Source organism: Chrysoperla carnea, chromosome 3 (assembly GCF_905475395.1).
Source record: "Chrysoperla carnea chromosome 3, inChrCarn1.1, whole genome shotgun sequence".
Lineage (NCBI taxonomy): Eukaryota > Metazoa > Arthropoda > Insecta > Neuroptera > Chrysopidae > Chrysoperla > Chrysoperla carnea.
The window spans coordinates 4721536-4737074 of record NC_058339.1 but is presented as its reverse complement, the minus strand read 5'-3'; the positions used below and the strand labels follow the sequence as shown (position 1 = coordinate 4737074).

General features: G+C 28.5%; 1 protein-coding gene across 1 annotated transcript in view; it reads left to right on the top strand.

Annotated features, from left to right (window-relative positions):
- The window catches only part of LOC123296903 (transcription factor Sp9), a 40919-nt gene extending 29114 nt beyond the window's left edge, over window positions 1–11805 (top strand). The window contains exon 2 of the mRNA XM_044878602.1: window positions 10049–11805. Coding sequence (XP_044734537.1) covers window positions 10049–11491 — 1443 coding nt within the window. The 3' untranslated portion in view covers window positions 11492–11805. The remainder of the gene's footprint in view (window positions 1–10048) is intronic.
- Window positions 11806–15539: the final 3734 nt, after the last annotated feature.

Here is a 15539-nt window from a genome sequence, read left to right as displayed (position 1 = left end):
GTTATTTATTTTTTTGTAAATGCTCCAATCATCTTAGGGTTTCACCTCGAAATCTAACGGAATAATCTGAATTTTTGTACAAACCTTTAATTTGGTAGTACAAATGTTGTCTCAAAAGTCACATATGGTCACGCGTGCCCGTTCCTAGATACTCAAGATCAAAGGTCTCGAAAATCAGTTTTTTTTGTCAATATCTCGTTTCTTTTGCCTTCAATTGTTTTAGTATTTCTCCATCTTCTGCGTCCTCTTTTTCAAAAACGGTTTAATAAACAAAAATAAAAAAAATTAAAAAATTAACTTTCAGACAAAATTTTTATATTTGTAGAAAATTGTATCCTCTATAACTTTTATAATAAATAATAATACAATTGAAGGCAAAAGAAACGATATATTCACTAAACTGATTTTCGAAACCTTTGACCTTGAATATCAAAGGCCGCGCAAGCATGATCATATGTGACTTTTGAGACAAGAATTATCCTATCAAAATAAAGGTTTGTACAAAAATTCAGCATATTCCGTTAGATTTCGAGGTTGCACCTTTATTTTGACTAAGATGATCAGGTCAAAAATTCACTAGTATAAATCGGGATTGATTTTTTTGAATTCGTCAGCACTCGCGTTATGAGCGTTTTGATTGATTTATTTTTTAAACTCTTTAGAAGTTGTGAGAATTTCTCTCACCACAAGAGTGAAGGTGTAAGTAAAAAAATATTAACTTGGGCCTGTTCGAGTACTTTCGTTAGTTTAATTAAAGTCGTATTCATTAAAATTAAAAGAACTTAATATAATGAAATTAATTAAAATGAATTTAATTGTTTCGATTATTTCTCTGCTCTAATTTTTTCACGCTCAAACATCATTCAATAATCACGTACTAAAATTAGTTAAAAAATGGAATATTGATAAAAACTGACAAATTTAATGACAAATTTGTTAAAAAATATATCAAAAGCCTAATCATATTTTTATTTTTTTTTTCGACAAAAAAAATTCATTAATTTCATTTCTTTTTTGTTATTTTGTTTTTTGTTTTCAATTTCATAAAAAAAAAATATATATATATATATATTTCGTTTTTTTTGTTTCAATTTTATTGAATTATTGATAAATGACTTATTTATTATATTTCAAACAAATAAAATAATATTAGTAATAAAATATATATTTTTTTGATAACCAATAATTATTTTTTATGATAAATTGTCTTTACAAACTAAACTGAACAAACAAATATGAACGAACGAGTAATTGTTAAAATAAACACCAAAAAAATAATATTTTTTATTATTTTTCCAATTATATATTTAATAATAATAATGAAAACAGTAAACCCAATGAAAAATCAATGTTACAATTTCAATCGAATCCGATGGAGATCTATCTATAGGGCTGCACGCAAAATTTACGTTTTTTTATTGAATCGCAATAAGTTTTACAATATTTTATTTAGTTTCACAAATCTTACAAGTCAAATTTGATGAAATTCCCGGTTTATTATTTTTTTTAAATCTTCAATTAAAACTTTTAAATAAAAAATACTTTTTAAGGGACAAGCTTTTATTGTACTTAAAAGTAGAAAATAATTTTTTTTTAAGTCACTCATACCCGATTATTTGACGGCTAAAAAAAAACCGTTTCAAAACAAGAAAGAGTTTGTTACTGAAACGAATATTGAGTAACACCGAGTATTGAACTAGTTAACAACGAATATTGGACAGAGGATTTCCAATAAAATTAATTTCATATTTTATCATTATTATGTCAAATATGGCGTTCAAAATATTATAATTTGAGAACTTTTCCTATAAATTATATGTATTTTGTCACATTTTTTTGGAAAGCTATTATATTTTGAAAATGTCTTTATGCATAAATAATTGATTATACGGTATTCTATCAAATTAAATAAGACATTGTCTAGTAAATTGATTAGATAACAAAAATTGGTAGCGGGACAATACATACTTAAGCAACATAAACTGATATGTAAGACAAAGATGTTAAATTTGTAACTTTTAGTGCGAATCCCTAATAATTTTGAAAAGAATATACGGCCATGTCACTTGCTGATAATGTAGCTTTCTGTAGGTGAAGGAATTTTTAAAATCGATTAAGTAGAGAACTCAAAAATGAAAGATTTATATATATTTTCATACTAACTTTCATCCCCTATTTCACCCTTTTGGGGGATGAATTTCGAAAAACCCTTTTTAATGTGGCACCTACAGTATAAAATCAATATCCTCTCGAAATTACAATCTTCTATCATTAGCGATTTAAGCTGAGCATCGATATATTAGTCGCAACATTGTCTATTCCCCCTTCAGATTATTTCCCCTCTCTGAGATGTTTCTGATTTTAAATAATATACAAAAATAATCATTTTGAAAAAAATGAAAATCAAAATCAGAGCTGTTATTGAGGACTCCCTAAGAATGGCTATTTTATGTATTCCTTTATCGGATTAAATATCGGCTTTTTCATTCAACCAACCTATTCGTCATTTTTTAATAAAAGCTAATTATAAACGAAGACATTTGAATTTAATGTCTACTTTAAAAAGATGAGTATATATTTTATCGTTGAGAACTTGTCGCGATGAAATCAATTTAAGAACCTCTAAAAAAAAAAGAAACAAATTTTTTTCAATAGGTAATTTACAAAAATATAATTTCAATTTAATGTCTTTATATATTTGTTAAATTATTTTGATATCATTTTAACACATCAACGTTCATACGAAGACCAAATACAACAAAAATATTATTTTTTATTAATGTTAAATTAAATAATTAACTTTTAAAAAGTCAACAACATGTTGTGTTTGGTGACAATAAACATCCTCTAAGATCAGTTACTTATGATAAGTTAAGTATCTTACCAAAAAAAATAATAACAGAATTAAACTAAAATACTTAAAAACACATTAACAAATTTATGAAACAATTGGTGCATTATCTATTATTACTTAAATATGCTTTCAAATTATTACACCGAAATTATCTAACAAAAAAAATTGTTCACCGACTTTAATTGAAATTTTTTGTCAAAATAAAAAATTATTTTTATAACTAACATTACTCAGATCATTAAGCAAATTGTCATTCTTAAAATGAACGTAAAGTTGGTAAAAAATGAATTTTTATAAATAAAAAATCTTAAATATTCATAATTTTTCTATATATAAAAAAATCGTTATTCCTCTAGAGGTCCAGTGAGCACCCTACCTTAAAAATAACCTAGTGAAAAGAATTTCCGAGCAAAACGCAATTTATGATTTTGAACAAAACAAAACTTGTATTTATTAAAAATTATTTCTTTTAAAAACCTTGACAAGTTCGTTAAAAAAAATTTATATATCGGAAAGAATACAAATATTAATATTATTCGTTTCTAAGAAATATCGTTTAAATTATGTGTATAGGCTATGTTCGTTGGCTACTATACACTAGCATGGCTAATTATTATTACTATATACTAGAGAACATAACTTAATATTTACACAAAACTTTAAAAGAACAAAAAGATATATGCCGCTGAAGTCGACCGACATTCATTCAAATATATAAATCATTTCATTTCATATAAATTATTAAGTAAAAAGTAAAAAGTTTTTTTTTTAATACAAACGATATTCGTCACGTATAGAACATCTAAGACTACTAAATTCGGAATAGTAAAAAAAAAATACCCTTAAATCCTGTTTCTGATGAGTAGTAGATCGAGACAACCTTTTATTTATTTGTAACTATTGATCAGCGATTATTAATCATAATTAATAGCGATTATACTATGCTTAGCCCGTCCGCTTAATCCGTCAAGACCATGTACAAGTCCACCCTCTGCTTAGAAATATGTCTTGCGGGTGGGCTAAGCTAGACATAAACTTACTATCTCTTGGACAGATGAGCAGTAGAGTTCGCATATAGCTCTAATAAATACTTATTCCCTATACATGAATAATAATAAATCTTAATACTATTCAAATACTTGTTCACAATTCTAGATGGTGGGAGCGCAAATAAATACATAGTACATATGACGATGTAATGTTAAGCACTATTTAAATGCGTTTACACCATTTATTGCATTTAATATTTTGCATAAAATTGTTTAATGTTCCACTCAACTTTCTTATTTTTTCTTTCATAAGAACCTTTCTCATGACAATTATAAACCCAACAACAACAAAAATTAGCGAAATTGTCCCATCCGATCTCAAGTTATACCGTGACCAGGAGAAAAACCAACATACATTTTGACTTCTCTATATACCATCAAGTAAAAATGCAAGTTTTTAATAATTAATTTATTGTAAACTATACAGAGAATCCACTTGAAATTTATACAGAAGGCTTATTAAATACTCAAACAAAATTTCTGATTTTTAAAGCACTATCGTTTTGGTATCGAAACGCTTTAAATACAGAATTTTTAAAGACTATTCTTTTATCTGTGTTATTCAATTGTGACTCTCAAACGTCAATGTGATGTGAATTCTAAAAATATTGAATATAAAAGATAATTATACCATCATAACGTCGACTCGACATCAAACATATAGCATCCATCGTCTTGTCGTCTTGTTTGATTTTTAGATGTGTTCTATAACAACATATTTACATATAATATATATAATAAAATTAGTGTTCTATTCAAGAATAAATATAAATAAAGTCTATAATTTTAAAATTTTATTTATATAATAAATAACAAACATTAATTATATCAAATATTATAGAGGCTGTCTAATAAAATATGGGTAGTAATTACTAATTAAAACATTCTATTCTTTTATTTTGGTTGTAATTATTTTATTTATATTATTTAAACATACATATGAAAATATGTTTCAAATATATAGTCGGGAAGGCTTCATTTAAACAGGCAGACAGATTTCGTGTTATCTCTACACTTGATAAGATCGATGTCGTAGGTCTTTTTGTATTAAACCAGGACAACAGATAGGCAGGCAGGCGAAAATGAACTTCTTAGATGATTTTATGAACACTTATGCCAAAAAATTTTTGGTAACATCAATATTTTTAAGCGTTACAAACTTGGGACCAAACTTAGTATACCTTGATATAAATTTCATATATACATGGTATAAAAACACTGCAAAAAATAACCCACTGAAGTAAAATAAAATTAACAAAGACTATCTTAAACGTCATTAATTAATTAATTCTTTTTTGTAATTGTAAAAATAGTTGCACGAACATGCGAACATGTTGAAAGAAAATTTGTATTAACAAATTATTTATTTATTTGTAATATCTAAATATGTTGAACAACGATTGAAGAAGGAAATTATATTTTAAAAAAAAAAAGATATTACCCTTATAAGACATAACCGAGTTCTGGCAATATTTGTTTTTAAAATTCCTCAAAGTCTTTCATATATGATACTTTTAAGAGCTTTTCTTATTTAAACACATTATACCACAACTAACGAGAGTGTGACTGCAGACTTAGATAGAAATCATATTTCAATTCGAATAAATAGAATCCGGGGATCGAACCTGGATCTTCTAGATATCCACACAAACATACAAACAGAATAAAGAACAGGTTACATATAATTTGTGTCACTCATATAGAACAAGAGTGACGAAGTCGAGTCGCTTTTTTTTATTTGTTCAAAAAAGAAAAAAACATTTTGAAACATTAAAGTTGAATGAAATAACCGAATCAAAATGAATATTTTAATAGCTAGTAATAAAAATTTAATTAAAATAAAAACCTTCTTCAGTTGTAATACAACAATAAATTGTTTTTATATAAAAATTTAATTTATTTCTATACCAATTTCTTTGTCGTCATAAAATGTATTATTTTAAAATAATTTCTTTTAATTCAACAAAAACTTACCAAGTAAATTGTTTTTTTTTTTGCATAACTATTTTGGCTAACAAATTATCTATGCACGCAATAAAAATAAAAAAAATGCAATACTCAAGGTCAATATTTAATAATGTTATGATTATTATCATTCTTTTAAACTAAAGAACTTAACAATTATTAAAATATTACCAATACCTCTGGATATATGCGTTATTTTATGGTAGTTTAAAAAACGTTATTATCATCGTTTTGGTAGATATTGAAGGAATAAAAATCTTTTATTGAATCGTAAAATGATTTTAGTAGCTACTGACATTTCATTTCAGCTTCAACAATTTTATTTCTTTTTTTTTTTTCGTATTTTATCTTCGATTTTAAATTGCATATTCATTTTTATAGTATAAGTTATTGGATTTGACTACTAATATATCATAATACCTATCAGATATGTAAGGAAAGTGAATAATTATGTGTTATTAAACGTTTAGAAAATTCATCGAATGTCTCTCTACATGTCTCCCTTTATTTAAATAAAGCAGAAAATTCCTGCATTTGAATCGAAATGGCTTTGGTTAATATTTAGAGGTAGAAAGCTTTAATTTGAGGAGATCCATTATTAATTTCCAATCCAATTTTCCTTATTTGCTTTTGTAGTTAATTATTTATTTTCATTGAAACAAAGTTCTAAAGTGTGTTCGTTTACAGACTTTTTATATCTCATTTATGAGACTTTCTGTTGCAAACCAGCTTGTAAAAGAATTTTTTACGACCACTAACTACAAAAACAATATTTCTTTACTTTCACGGTAATCTTTTCCATGGAATCACCCAACAAGTGTATCTGTGTTAAAACCAAGAAAAAATATTTTGCCCACTTCCGCGCAGACAGTATATGAACACTACACCATCTACAAGATACATCTTTCAGAGCGCTATCTATAAAATGATAAATATATTCTTTTTATATTAAAAAGTCAATAAATATGATAACGTAACATGAATCAAAATGATAGACATTTTATGCACAATCATAAAATCTTGAACAACTAAAAACCTGACATCCACTTTAGATACTTAAGTTTAATAGCTATTATAATCATACTTAAGTAAAGGAAGACTCACAATAAAATATATTTGATGCGAGCGATAACGTGATGAGATAAAGCTTCTTTCAATTCATTTTTGATGACAATATTTCGGTTCGACAAATAATGACGACACGCCTTCACACACATCAATTTTTATGATTGGTGATTGTTTGTTTTGTATATTACATATAAAAACCTTAAACAAAAGAAAAGAGAAAAGTAAACCGAAGTGAACTAAACCGTGTGTGTGGCGTGGTTCTGTATTGTTGAGTTTTCTGTTCTGTTTTGTTTATAAAATACAATTCGTAATAATAAACAAGCGTACAATTGGTTTATTTATTTTATTATTATATTCGACCCCGAAAACCATACAAACAAACAGAAAACATACATTATTGACTTGAATATAATAAATGATTGACTTGACAAATAATAATGGCTTTGTTTTCGAACAAGAGTAAAATTGACATTCGACAGCTGTCTTTTATATCTATCGTGAATGACAACTGTTTTTATTTTACTTATAAGATTATTGATTGAATTTTAATTAGTTTTTTGTTTTTGGTATCCACGTGCAAACAAATTAATTCAGGTGGTTTTGAAATAAAAAGTTTATAAATGTGAATTCGAACTTGCTGTAAATGTAAGAGTTGTGAAATATATTCGAGAAAGCATTTAAGGTGCTCTGAAAATTTGTATAAAGCTTCTTTTATAATGTCTGAAATCAAAATCGAAAATTGCCTCATGGTGCCTTACTAATACTCGTCAATAACTCGGAAAGTGTTGACTTTTCGAAATATTGTCAAGTACCTGGTTTGGTCCAGAGAATGATGCTGCCACCAAAGGTCTTTGTATTTAGAAAGGAGAGACCTTATGAATCCTTTGTAGAATGAAAACGACTTTTGTATTTGATTATTTAATTTATTCGATGAAGTTTAAAATATATTTTATATTAAATTATCACTTGTATTGTTGTGGTTAACGTTATTAGATCACAGTATTGTAGAGATGCAAAACTAAGTTGTAATAATCACTGTATGTATTTTGGATATTTAGCTGGCCTTTAAATATAAAACATTTAGGTCAAAATATAAAATATTATGACGTAAAAATTAAATACTGAATATTTGTTTTTGCTGACCAGCTAAAATAAATAAAACCATGTTACGAATTACAACTTGTTTTATAACACCATTACTTAATAGTTCTAATTTTCGATTGATTTAAATGTGTTAAAAACCAGGTTTTTTTGTATTTAGATTTTTTCCTCTTAAAATGGCTCGGAAAGTAGATATTGTCAAAAAACTGCTTTTCGGCGCCATTTTCCAATATGTCCAAAGTGGAAATTTGTAAAGAGCACCTCAAAATCTATAAAATCCCTCATTATCAAAACTCCTGGAAAACTTTCCAGGTAACCCCTTTTTTATGTTGAATAAAATGATGAATGAGTAAAAATCCATGGATTATTTTTGGCATGAGTTAATGTTTCTAGAATCACCTATAGTACTTTTTATATTTTGACTTCCATCAAGCCGACACTACAAAATATTAAGCCTTCTAATTCGAATGATTATTAATTCTAATGATGTAACGCGTTTGTCTATAATAATTTAACGTAAAATTTGAAAGATCATTTATAAAAATACTCATTAAAAGAATTATCTACATCATTTCAAAACCGATTTCCTAAGTAAATATAAATACGAAATACACTTTAAAACTCCTCTGTTCTGTTTGTTACGACGCATCATTTATCAAACGAAATATACACAGTATAAAGAAAAAAAATGTAGAAGCAGGCGAACGAATTAGATTGGACAGACAAACAGACAACAAGCGTATGATATTTTTACGACAACCGAAATACACTCTTGCTTCTCTTCGTATTCGTTCAATAACGTTGGTCATTTTAGTTAAGTAGTAGGCGTGTCAGATGAATGATTCTTCTTTTACACACAAACGCATTAACTTCTAGGACTAACAACAAACAGGGAAACAGAAGCAATCATAATAAACTATATAGCAGCGCGAATCAACCCTAAAGGCAATCCATACACATAGTGTTCTGCCATATCCGATGTTGTCTGTTTCATGTTAAATATCTAAACGGGCAGATTTAGATAGATGAGCATCTTTAATGCGCTGAATTATCTTTATTATCGAAATCAAAAATTGAGGGTGCGCATACTAACCAGTGTTCCTACAAAAAATCTTCCTCTTGAAAAGGTTTATTATGCAGAGCAATGAAATTTGCAGCCGAGTAACTTGCCGCGCTCGTATCATAATTTTTGCCAACCTATTTAATCATAGACGTCGATTGTTTATTACTTTCTCTCTTGCCTTTCATCGCCTTTGCAACTAATTTATTTTGCTGAAGTTCGCCTTTTGACAAACGGATTTATGATTTGTTTTAAAATGCTAATCCACGATGTAACTACAATATCAATCGTGATCGGTGGCGTGCCCAAAATACTGTGTCGCGTGCTATTAGTTCTTCATCCTTATGACTCGCTCATTTGTAAATTAATATATCAGGTTTTAAAAACTTTAAAAATAGGGCCTATACTACTAAATTTCGAATACGGATATTCCGCATTAGACAAATTATAGAAACATTCGTTTGTTTCTGAATGAAAGAAGTTTGAATTCAAAAAGTTGTATATTAACTTTTCAACGGGTTTGATAATTCAAATAATAATAAATAAATAAAGTCCCTTAATACAAAATTCATCATCAGACATTAATTTCCTGACCTTCTAAAATTGAAAACACTAACGAACATTAAATTATTTATTAATTTGCATTATAAATAGTTTTATCAGTTCCCACATCATGTTGGATGTTGTGTTGGACCCGTCGGTCGGCCCATCAATAGAGAGATCGGCAAATCTTTTATAATTTCACCTATCTTTTACCTGAGTGAACAAATTAACAGTAGGGCGCCACATTGACGATGTAATCAACCTTTTTCTGTCTTGTATTAAATTGAAAAGACGTAAAAACTGATTAGGAGGTGATTTTTACATGTGTTCTTTTTTTTTTTTTATAAATCCCAATTTGTAATCTTTATTTAATAGTTTTTAACTTTGTATTTTGTCTTTTTGTTACAGGAGCACCCAAGTTTACGTGGTACACCATTGGCTATGCTCGCTGCTCAATGTAATAAATTATCAAGTAAATCTCCACCACCGTTGGCAGATGCTGCAGTTGGAAAAGGTTTCCATCCTTGGAAGAAAAGTCCACAACAAGGTGGAGGTGGTAATACTGGCTCACATTCACCCGGTTTGTCAGTTAGTACAAATTCATCAACAAGTAATACCGCTCCAACTTCTGGGACACTTTCGCTAGCTTCACAACGTTCGTTAGCTTCAGCAACAAGCGCATCTTCAATGGGTAACACAACATATACAACACGGCCAGTAATGACATCATGTGCTTCGGCCGCATCTACAGGCAGTTATGGTAGTGATCTATATTTTCCCGGTGCGACTACTTCACCGGCTGTAGCAGATAACTCTCATGTTCATCATCATCATCAATCTTCGTTATTAGGAAAAGTTGAAGGGGCAGCTACAGCCCACCATGCAGCATTAGGATCCGTTTATTCTCGACATCCATATGAATCCTGGCCATTTAATACAATGTCAGGAGCCACACATCATAGTGCAATTAAACCAGGCGATACAGTTAATGCCACTGGAACATGGTGGGATGTACATTCTGCTGCAACAGCTGCTGGAAGTTGGTTAGATATGAGTGGAGCAGCTGGTATGCATGCTCAAATGGCTGCAGCTAATTATGCAGCTACTACTGATTATTCATCACTAACACATTCGTTAGCATCAAATACAGCGGCTCATCACTTATTGTCCTCTGGTCAACATTTATTACAAGATACATACAAATCAATGCTTCCCAGTGCACAGTCTGTAGGAGCATCCTTTGGATTACATCATACGCCATCAACACCGAGTCCAACTTCGGGAGCAACATCACTTCCACCTCAAGTTCCTTCACCACGATCACAGCGACGATATACAGGTCGTGCAACTTGTGATTGTCCTAACTGTCAAGAAGCAGAACGTCTTGGACCAGCTGGAGTACATTTACGAAAGAAAAACATACATAGTTGCCATATTCCAGGTTGTGGTAAAGTTTATGGTAAAACATCACATTTAAAAGCACATTTACGATGGCATACCGGAGAACGACCGTTCGTCTGTAACTGGTTATTTTGTGGAAAACGATTTACTAGATCCGATGAATTACAGCGTCATTTAAGAACGCATACAGGAGAAAAACGTTTTGCGTGCCCCGTATGCAATAAACGATTTATGCGTTCTGATCACTTAGCAAAACATGTTAAAACGCACAACAGCAATAATAATAAGAAAGGTAGTTCCGATTCATGTAGTGATTCAGAGGAAAACAGCCAATCAGATTTAGCGAATAATGTGAATTCACCACAATCCATAAATCATACACCACCACCGGCACCTTTGGGTAATTTAGATATGTCCAGTTTGGATGTAAAGCCACCAGGTCTCGTTTGAGGCCGGTGGGGTCCGACGCTTTTATATCATCAATATCATGCATAAGGCGTCGGGGCCCACACACTGTATAGTGGCTATGTAGCGGCGCCCTAATGTCGCTAAAATCATGTAATTAAACAAAAAATATTTATCAAAAGAAGCAAAAGTATAGTTTTTATTTGAATATCTAAGTCGTATCACATAAATTAAAATGGTGATCGTATTAATTTTTTTATTAATGTAAATAATTATTATAAATCTGTGACTTAATATTACTTTACAGTTATTATTTTCTTTTTGTTCTTTTTATTTTTATTTTTTTACTTTTTATTTGTGTATATTTGTGTCCCCTTTTGTAAATAAATTCTATACATAAATGTTTTTAAAATATCAAATAAAATTAGGCTTATAAAATATTAAATTTATAAAAAAAAAGGTATCTTTTCGAATAGCATCATAAGTTAAGTGAAGTTGAAGCGTAAGATAGATGCAAATGTAATGTAGAAGCAATGAATTTGAGGATTTAATTCACGCTTTCATTTATACTTACCTGGGCAAAGATGAAATGCAGTGAGATAGGCCGTAGCCCTTCACACCGGTCGTCTTTCGTAAAACAATCATTACCGTTGTGATGAGAGAAACTCTCAAGCTATTACCCAAGCGCCAAGAGCGAAATTTAAAACTTTCTTGAGATTTTATTTTTATTTTCTGAAGGTAGAAAGACGAAGCTAGATATTGCTGAAAGTAACTGCAAATAAAATTATTTTCAGCAAAATTTACCGTCAGCTAAAATATGCTATTTAAAAAGATAACCACAAGAAATATGTATAAAAATAAGTATAATATTTAAGTAAAAAATAATTTATTTTATGATATGTTTATTATAAATGCAAAATAAATGAACATTTCCAAAAATAAACAATAAACATAACCTAAAAAATATATTAGCTATAATTAAAAATAGTATCTTGGTCGTGGATGATGGTAAAAAAGAGGTATCGTTTTGTTTTACTGATGGTTTTTAAATAAACTTAGATAATTAGATTGTCTCATAATAATAACCATGGTTCTCTTTTTCGATGTGTTGTAAATTATTTTGTTTGTTAAATGTATGAATGTAGTAGCAAAAAAAAATCAACTTTCTCAGAGAGAACTAATGTACATAACAATTTTAATCAACTGCCTCAAAAACTGTAATAATTCTTAATTTCCTAAAGCAAACTTCATACATTCGGTCAAATGAGACAAGAAGCACGGTCAGATTTGATCAAAGTTTTAGCTGCGGGGTCAGATTTGATCAAAGTGTCAAATCTGTCAAAGTGTAAAGTGTTCAAATCGGCGTCAAACTACAAAAAATATTTTCCAAAAAGTTTCAAAATCAAAATAGACAAAAACTAATTTTTTTAAATATATTTTTCCATGGAAATTCTGTTCAAGCTATCGTTTATAATATAATTTTAAAAATATTCAATACGTCTGAGAACTTTGGTCCAACCTTACTAAAAAAAAAAAAATAGCTTGCTGAAATTTCAATAAGTTATCGAATTGATTTTTAAACAAGAAACTTTCGGAGTTAATGCATTTTACAAAATTGTCTCATTCAAAAAAATTGTATGAACATACAAAATTAATAAATGTATAAAACATTAAAAATTACTCTAGAAAAAAAGTAACTAAATGTCAGAATGTTTCAGCCTCAAAATTTGATAAGATTGCTCAAATAAAAATCAGCCACTCAAAACCTCTCCCGCAATTTTCCCCACTTTCTGTATAATTGTTATAAAAATGTTGTAGGAATAAATTTGGTACATTTTATTTCTTCTTGCCAAAGAATTATTAAAAATGAAAGTTTATAAATAAAATATACAAAATATTTCATTTTTATTTTATGTCTAAAATTACAGGAAAATAAAACATTTTTTGGATAAGATACGTTTCACTTGTGTTAGATACTACTCATGTCAATATTAAAACCATAATTTTTAAAAAAATATTTGATAATATTAATAGGTGTTATTAAAGAAATATAATAATTTATTTTGATATAAAATACCTATTGATTAGTTTTAAGGGCATAGCTTATTTATAGCCAAATAAGCATAGAAAGAGAGATAATTTTTTGATAAAGACAGCAAAATGTTTTTGTTTCAAATTTATAACAGTTTTTTGGTAGTAAATTTGCTCGCCTACCAAGCCTACTGACTTTCAGTGCGCTACGAATGCATAGATTTTTTAATTTTTTTAAGTAACAATATCTTGGAAATTAGGCTTTAGATCGAAATTTGTTAAAGAACTTTTTTGTTCGTCTTGATAAGCTTATTCAGAAAGTGCAAGGTTCTACGGTCAACTATAAAACACCTTGTATATTTTAATATTGACACAAAGGATACTTGCATGAGTGATATATATCTTATAATAATAAAATATTCAAGAAGAACTTTTCAAATAAATAAAATAAAATAATTGTACTATGAATTATTAATTTAAATAAAATTTATTATTATATTTAAATAATAAAAAATTAAAAATATCATTATTGTAAAGTTTAACGCTTTTTGTGAAAACACGTTGATATAAAAATTATATTTAAAAAAAAAAAATATTATATATATAATTTTCAATTCAATTAAGTTTGTGTTTTTATTTTCTATTAAATTTTTTCCAAAATTTTTATTCATTTTTCAGAATAACTATTAATGGTAATCCGATAGGTAAGTAGTAAAACCAAAGATGAGTTTTTTCATCAATACACTTCACGGTAAGTATTTTAACTTCATTATCAAAAGCCGGGGGTATTGTGTAAAATGTCCATTTATATTTAGTCTTATTAGAATGAACAAGGTAGGTAGGTAGGTACTAATTTATAGTAACTTGATCGAAAAAGTATTTAGCAAAGTTAATATAGTCTCGGCGTCCATCGGCCTCTAGAAATCTAGTGTAACTTAAGTACACTGAGTCTAAAGACTGTTTTATCTAAGAAATTTGGGACATGCATCTTATTATTGGTTACACTTCATCTAAAAATTTATATTATGGGAACCTCAATCGGCCATGGAAACTACACTGTCGCTGGAGCTAATTGTATACTGTAGATTTACCCTGGTTGAACAAAGTATACTTAATGTCATTGATTTATCGACACGTGTTTTGTATTGAACTTACCCGATGGCGGTAAACTAAGGTATGGGAAAACAATACGTTCTACGTAAATAGTAGCCATCAATACTGTAGGAACCTAAACAGTGTAAGTATTTTCTAAAATAAATCTAAAATAAAGTTATTTTTGTACAAAATACTGCAAAAAAGAAAATATTTAAAAAAATAAAACAAATTGATGGTTGATTCAGACAGGAATTGATAAAACTTGGTGAATACACAAATTAAAAGTATGAATAACAAATAACTGTTAATGTCACATTTTAGAATAAGTTGCATGTATACACGTGCCAGATCAGCCATTCATTCTATTGTACTCAAATGTTAATGTTAATACTTCACATATTATTTATAAATATATCAGATCAGTTGTTGTATCATCATCACAGGGGGTCGTGAAAATGTTTGTTTTGTAGCACTCAGTCGACGCTCTCTCTACTGATTAAAAGCTAGAATTTATTATTAATATCCTCTTCATATATAAATGAATGTTTTTGGTTAGTATTACCACTTACAGAGTGTACCAAAAATATTAATACTTAACTTGAAACGAGTATACAATCAATATTTATTTATTCATCGTTTATTTAAGTCTACGGCGTAGTTTTAGTGAGCCATTTCAGTAAGGCTGAAAATTTCATAGGTGTTAGCTAGCAACACGTTCCCTATTTTGCGTTCTCGTATATATACTTATAGCATAGGTAATAAAACAAAAAAATTTTGATTGCTTTGCAGGGAAAAAGTACCTTAATCGACAGATATTCCCCAAAAATTAAGTCGTGGTGAGATCGTTCGCAATCGTAGTGGGGGAATTTAACTAGTTCTCGACAATTTGTTTCTTATTTTGCTAGAATTTTAGGAGATTTATTTTATCTAAATTGATCTTTACATTGGAATTGATGGAAGTTCTAAG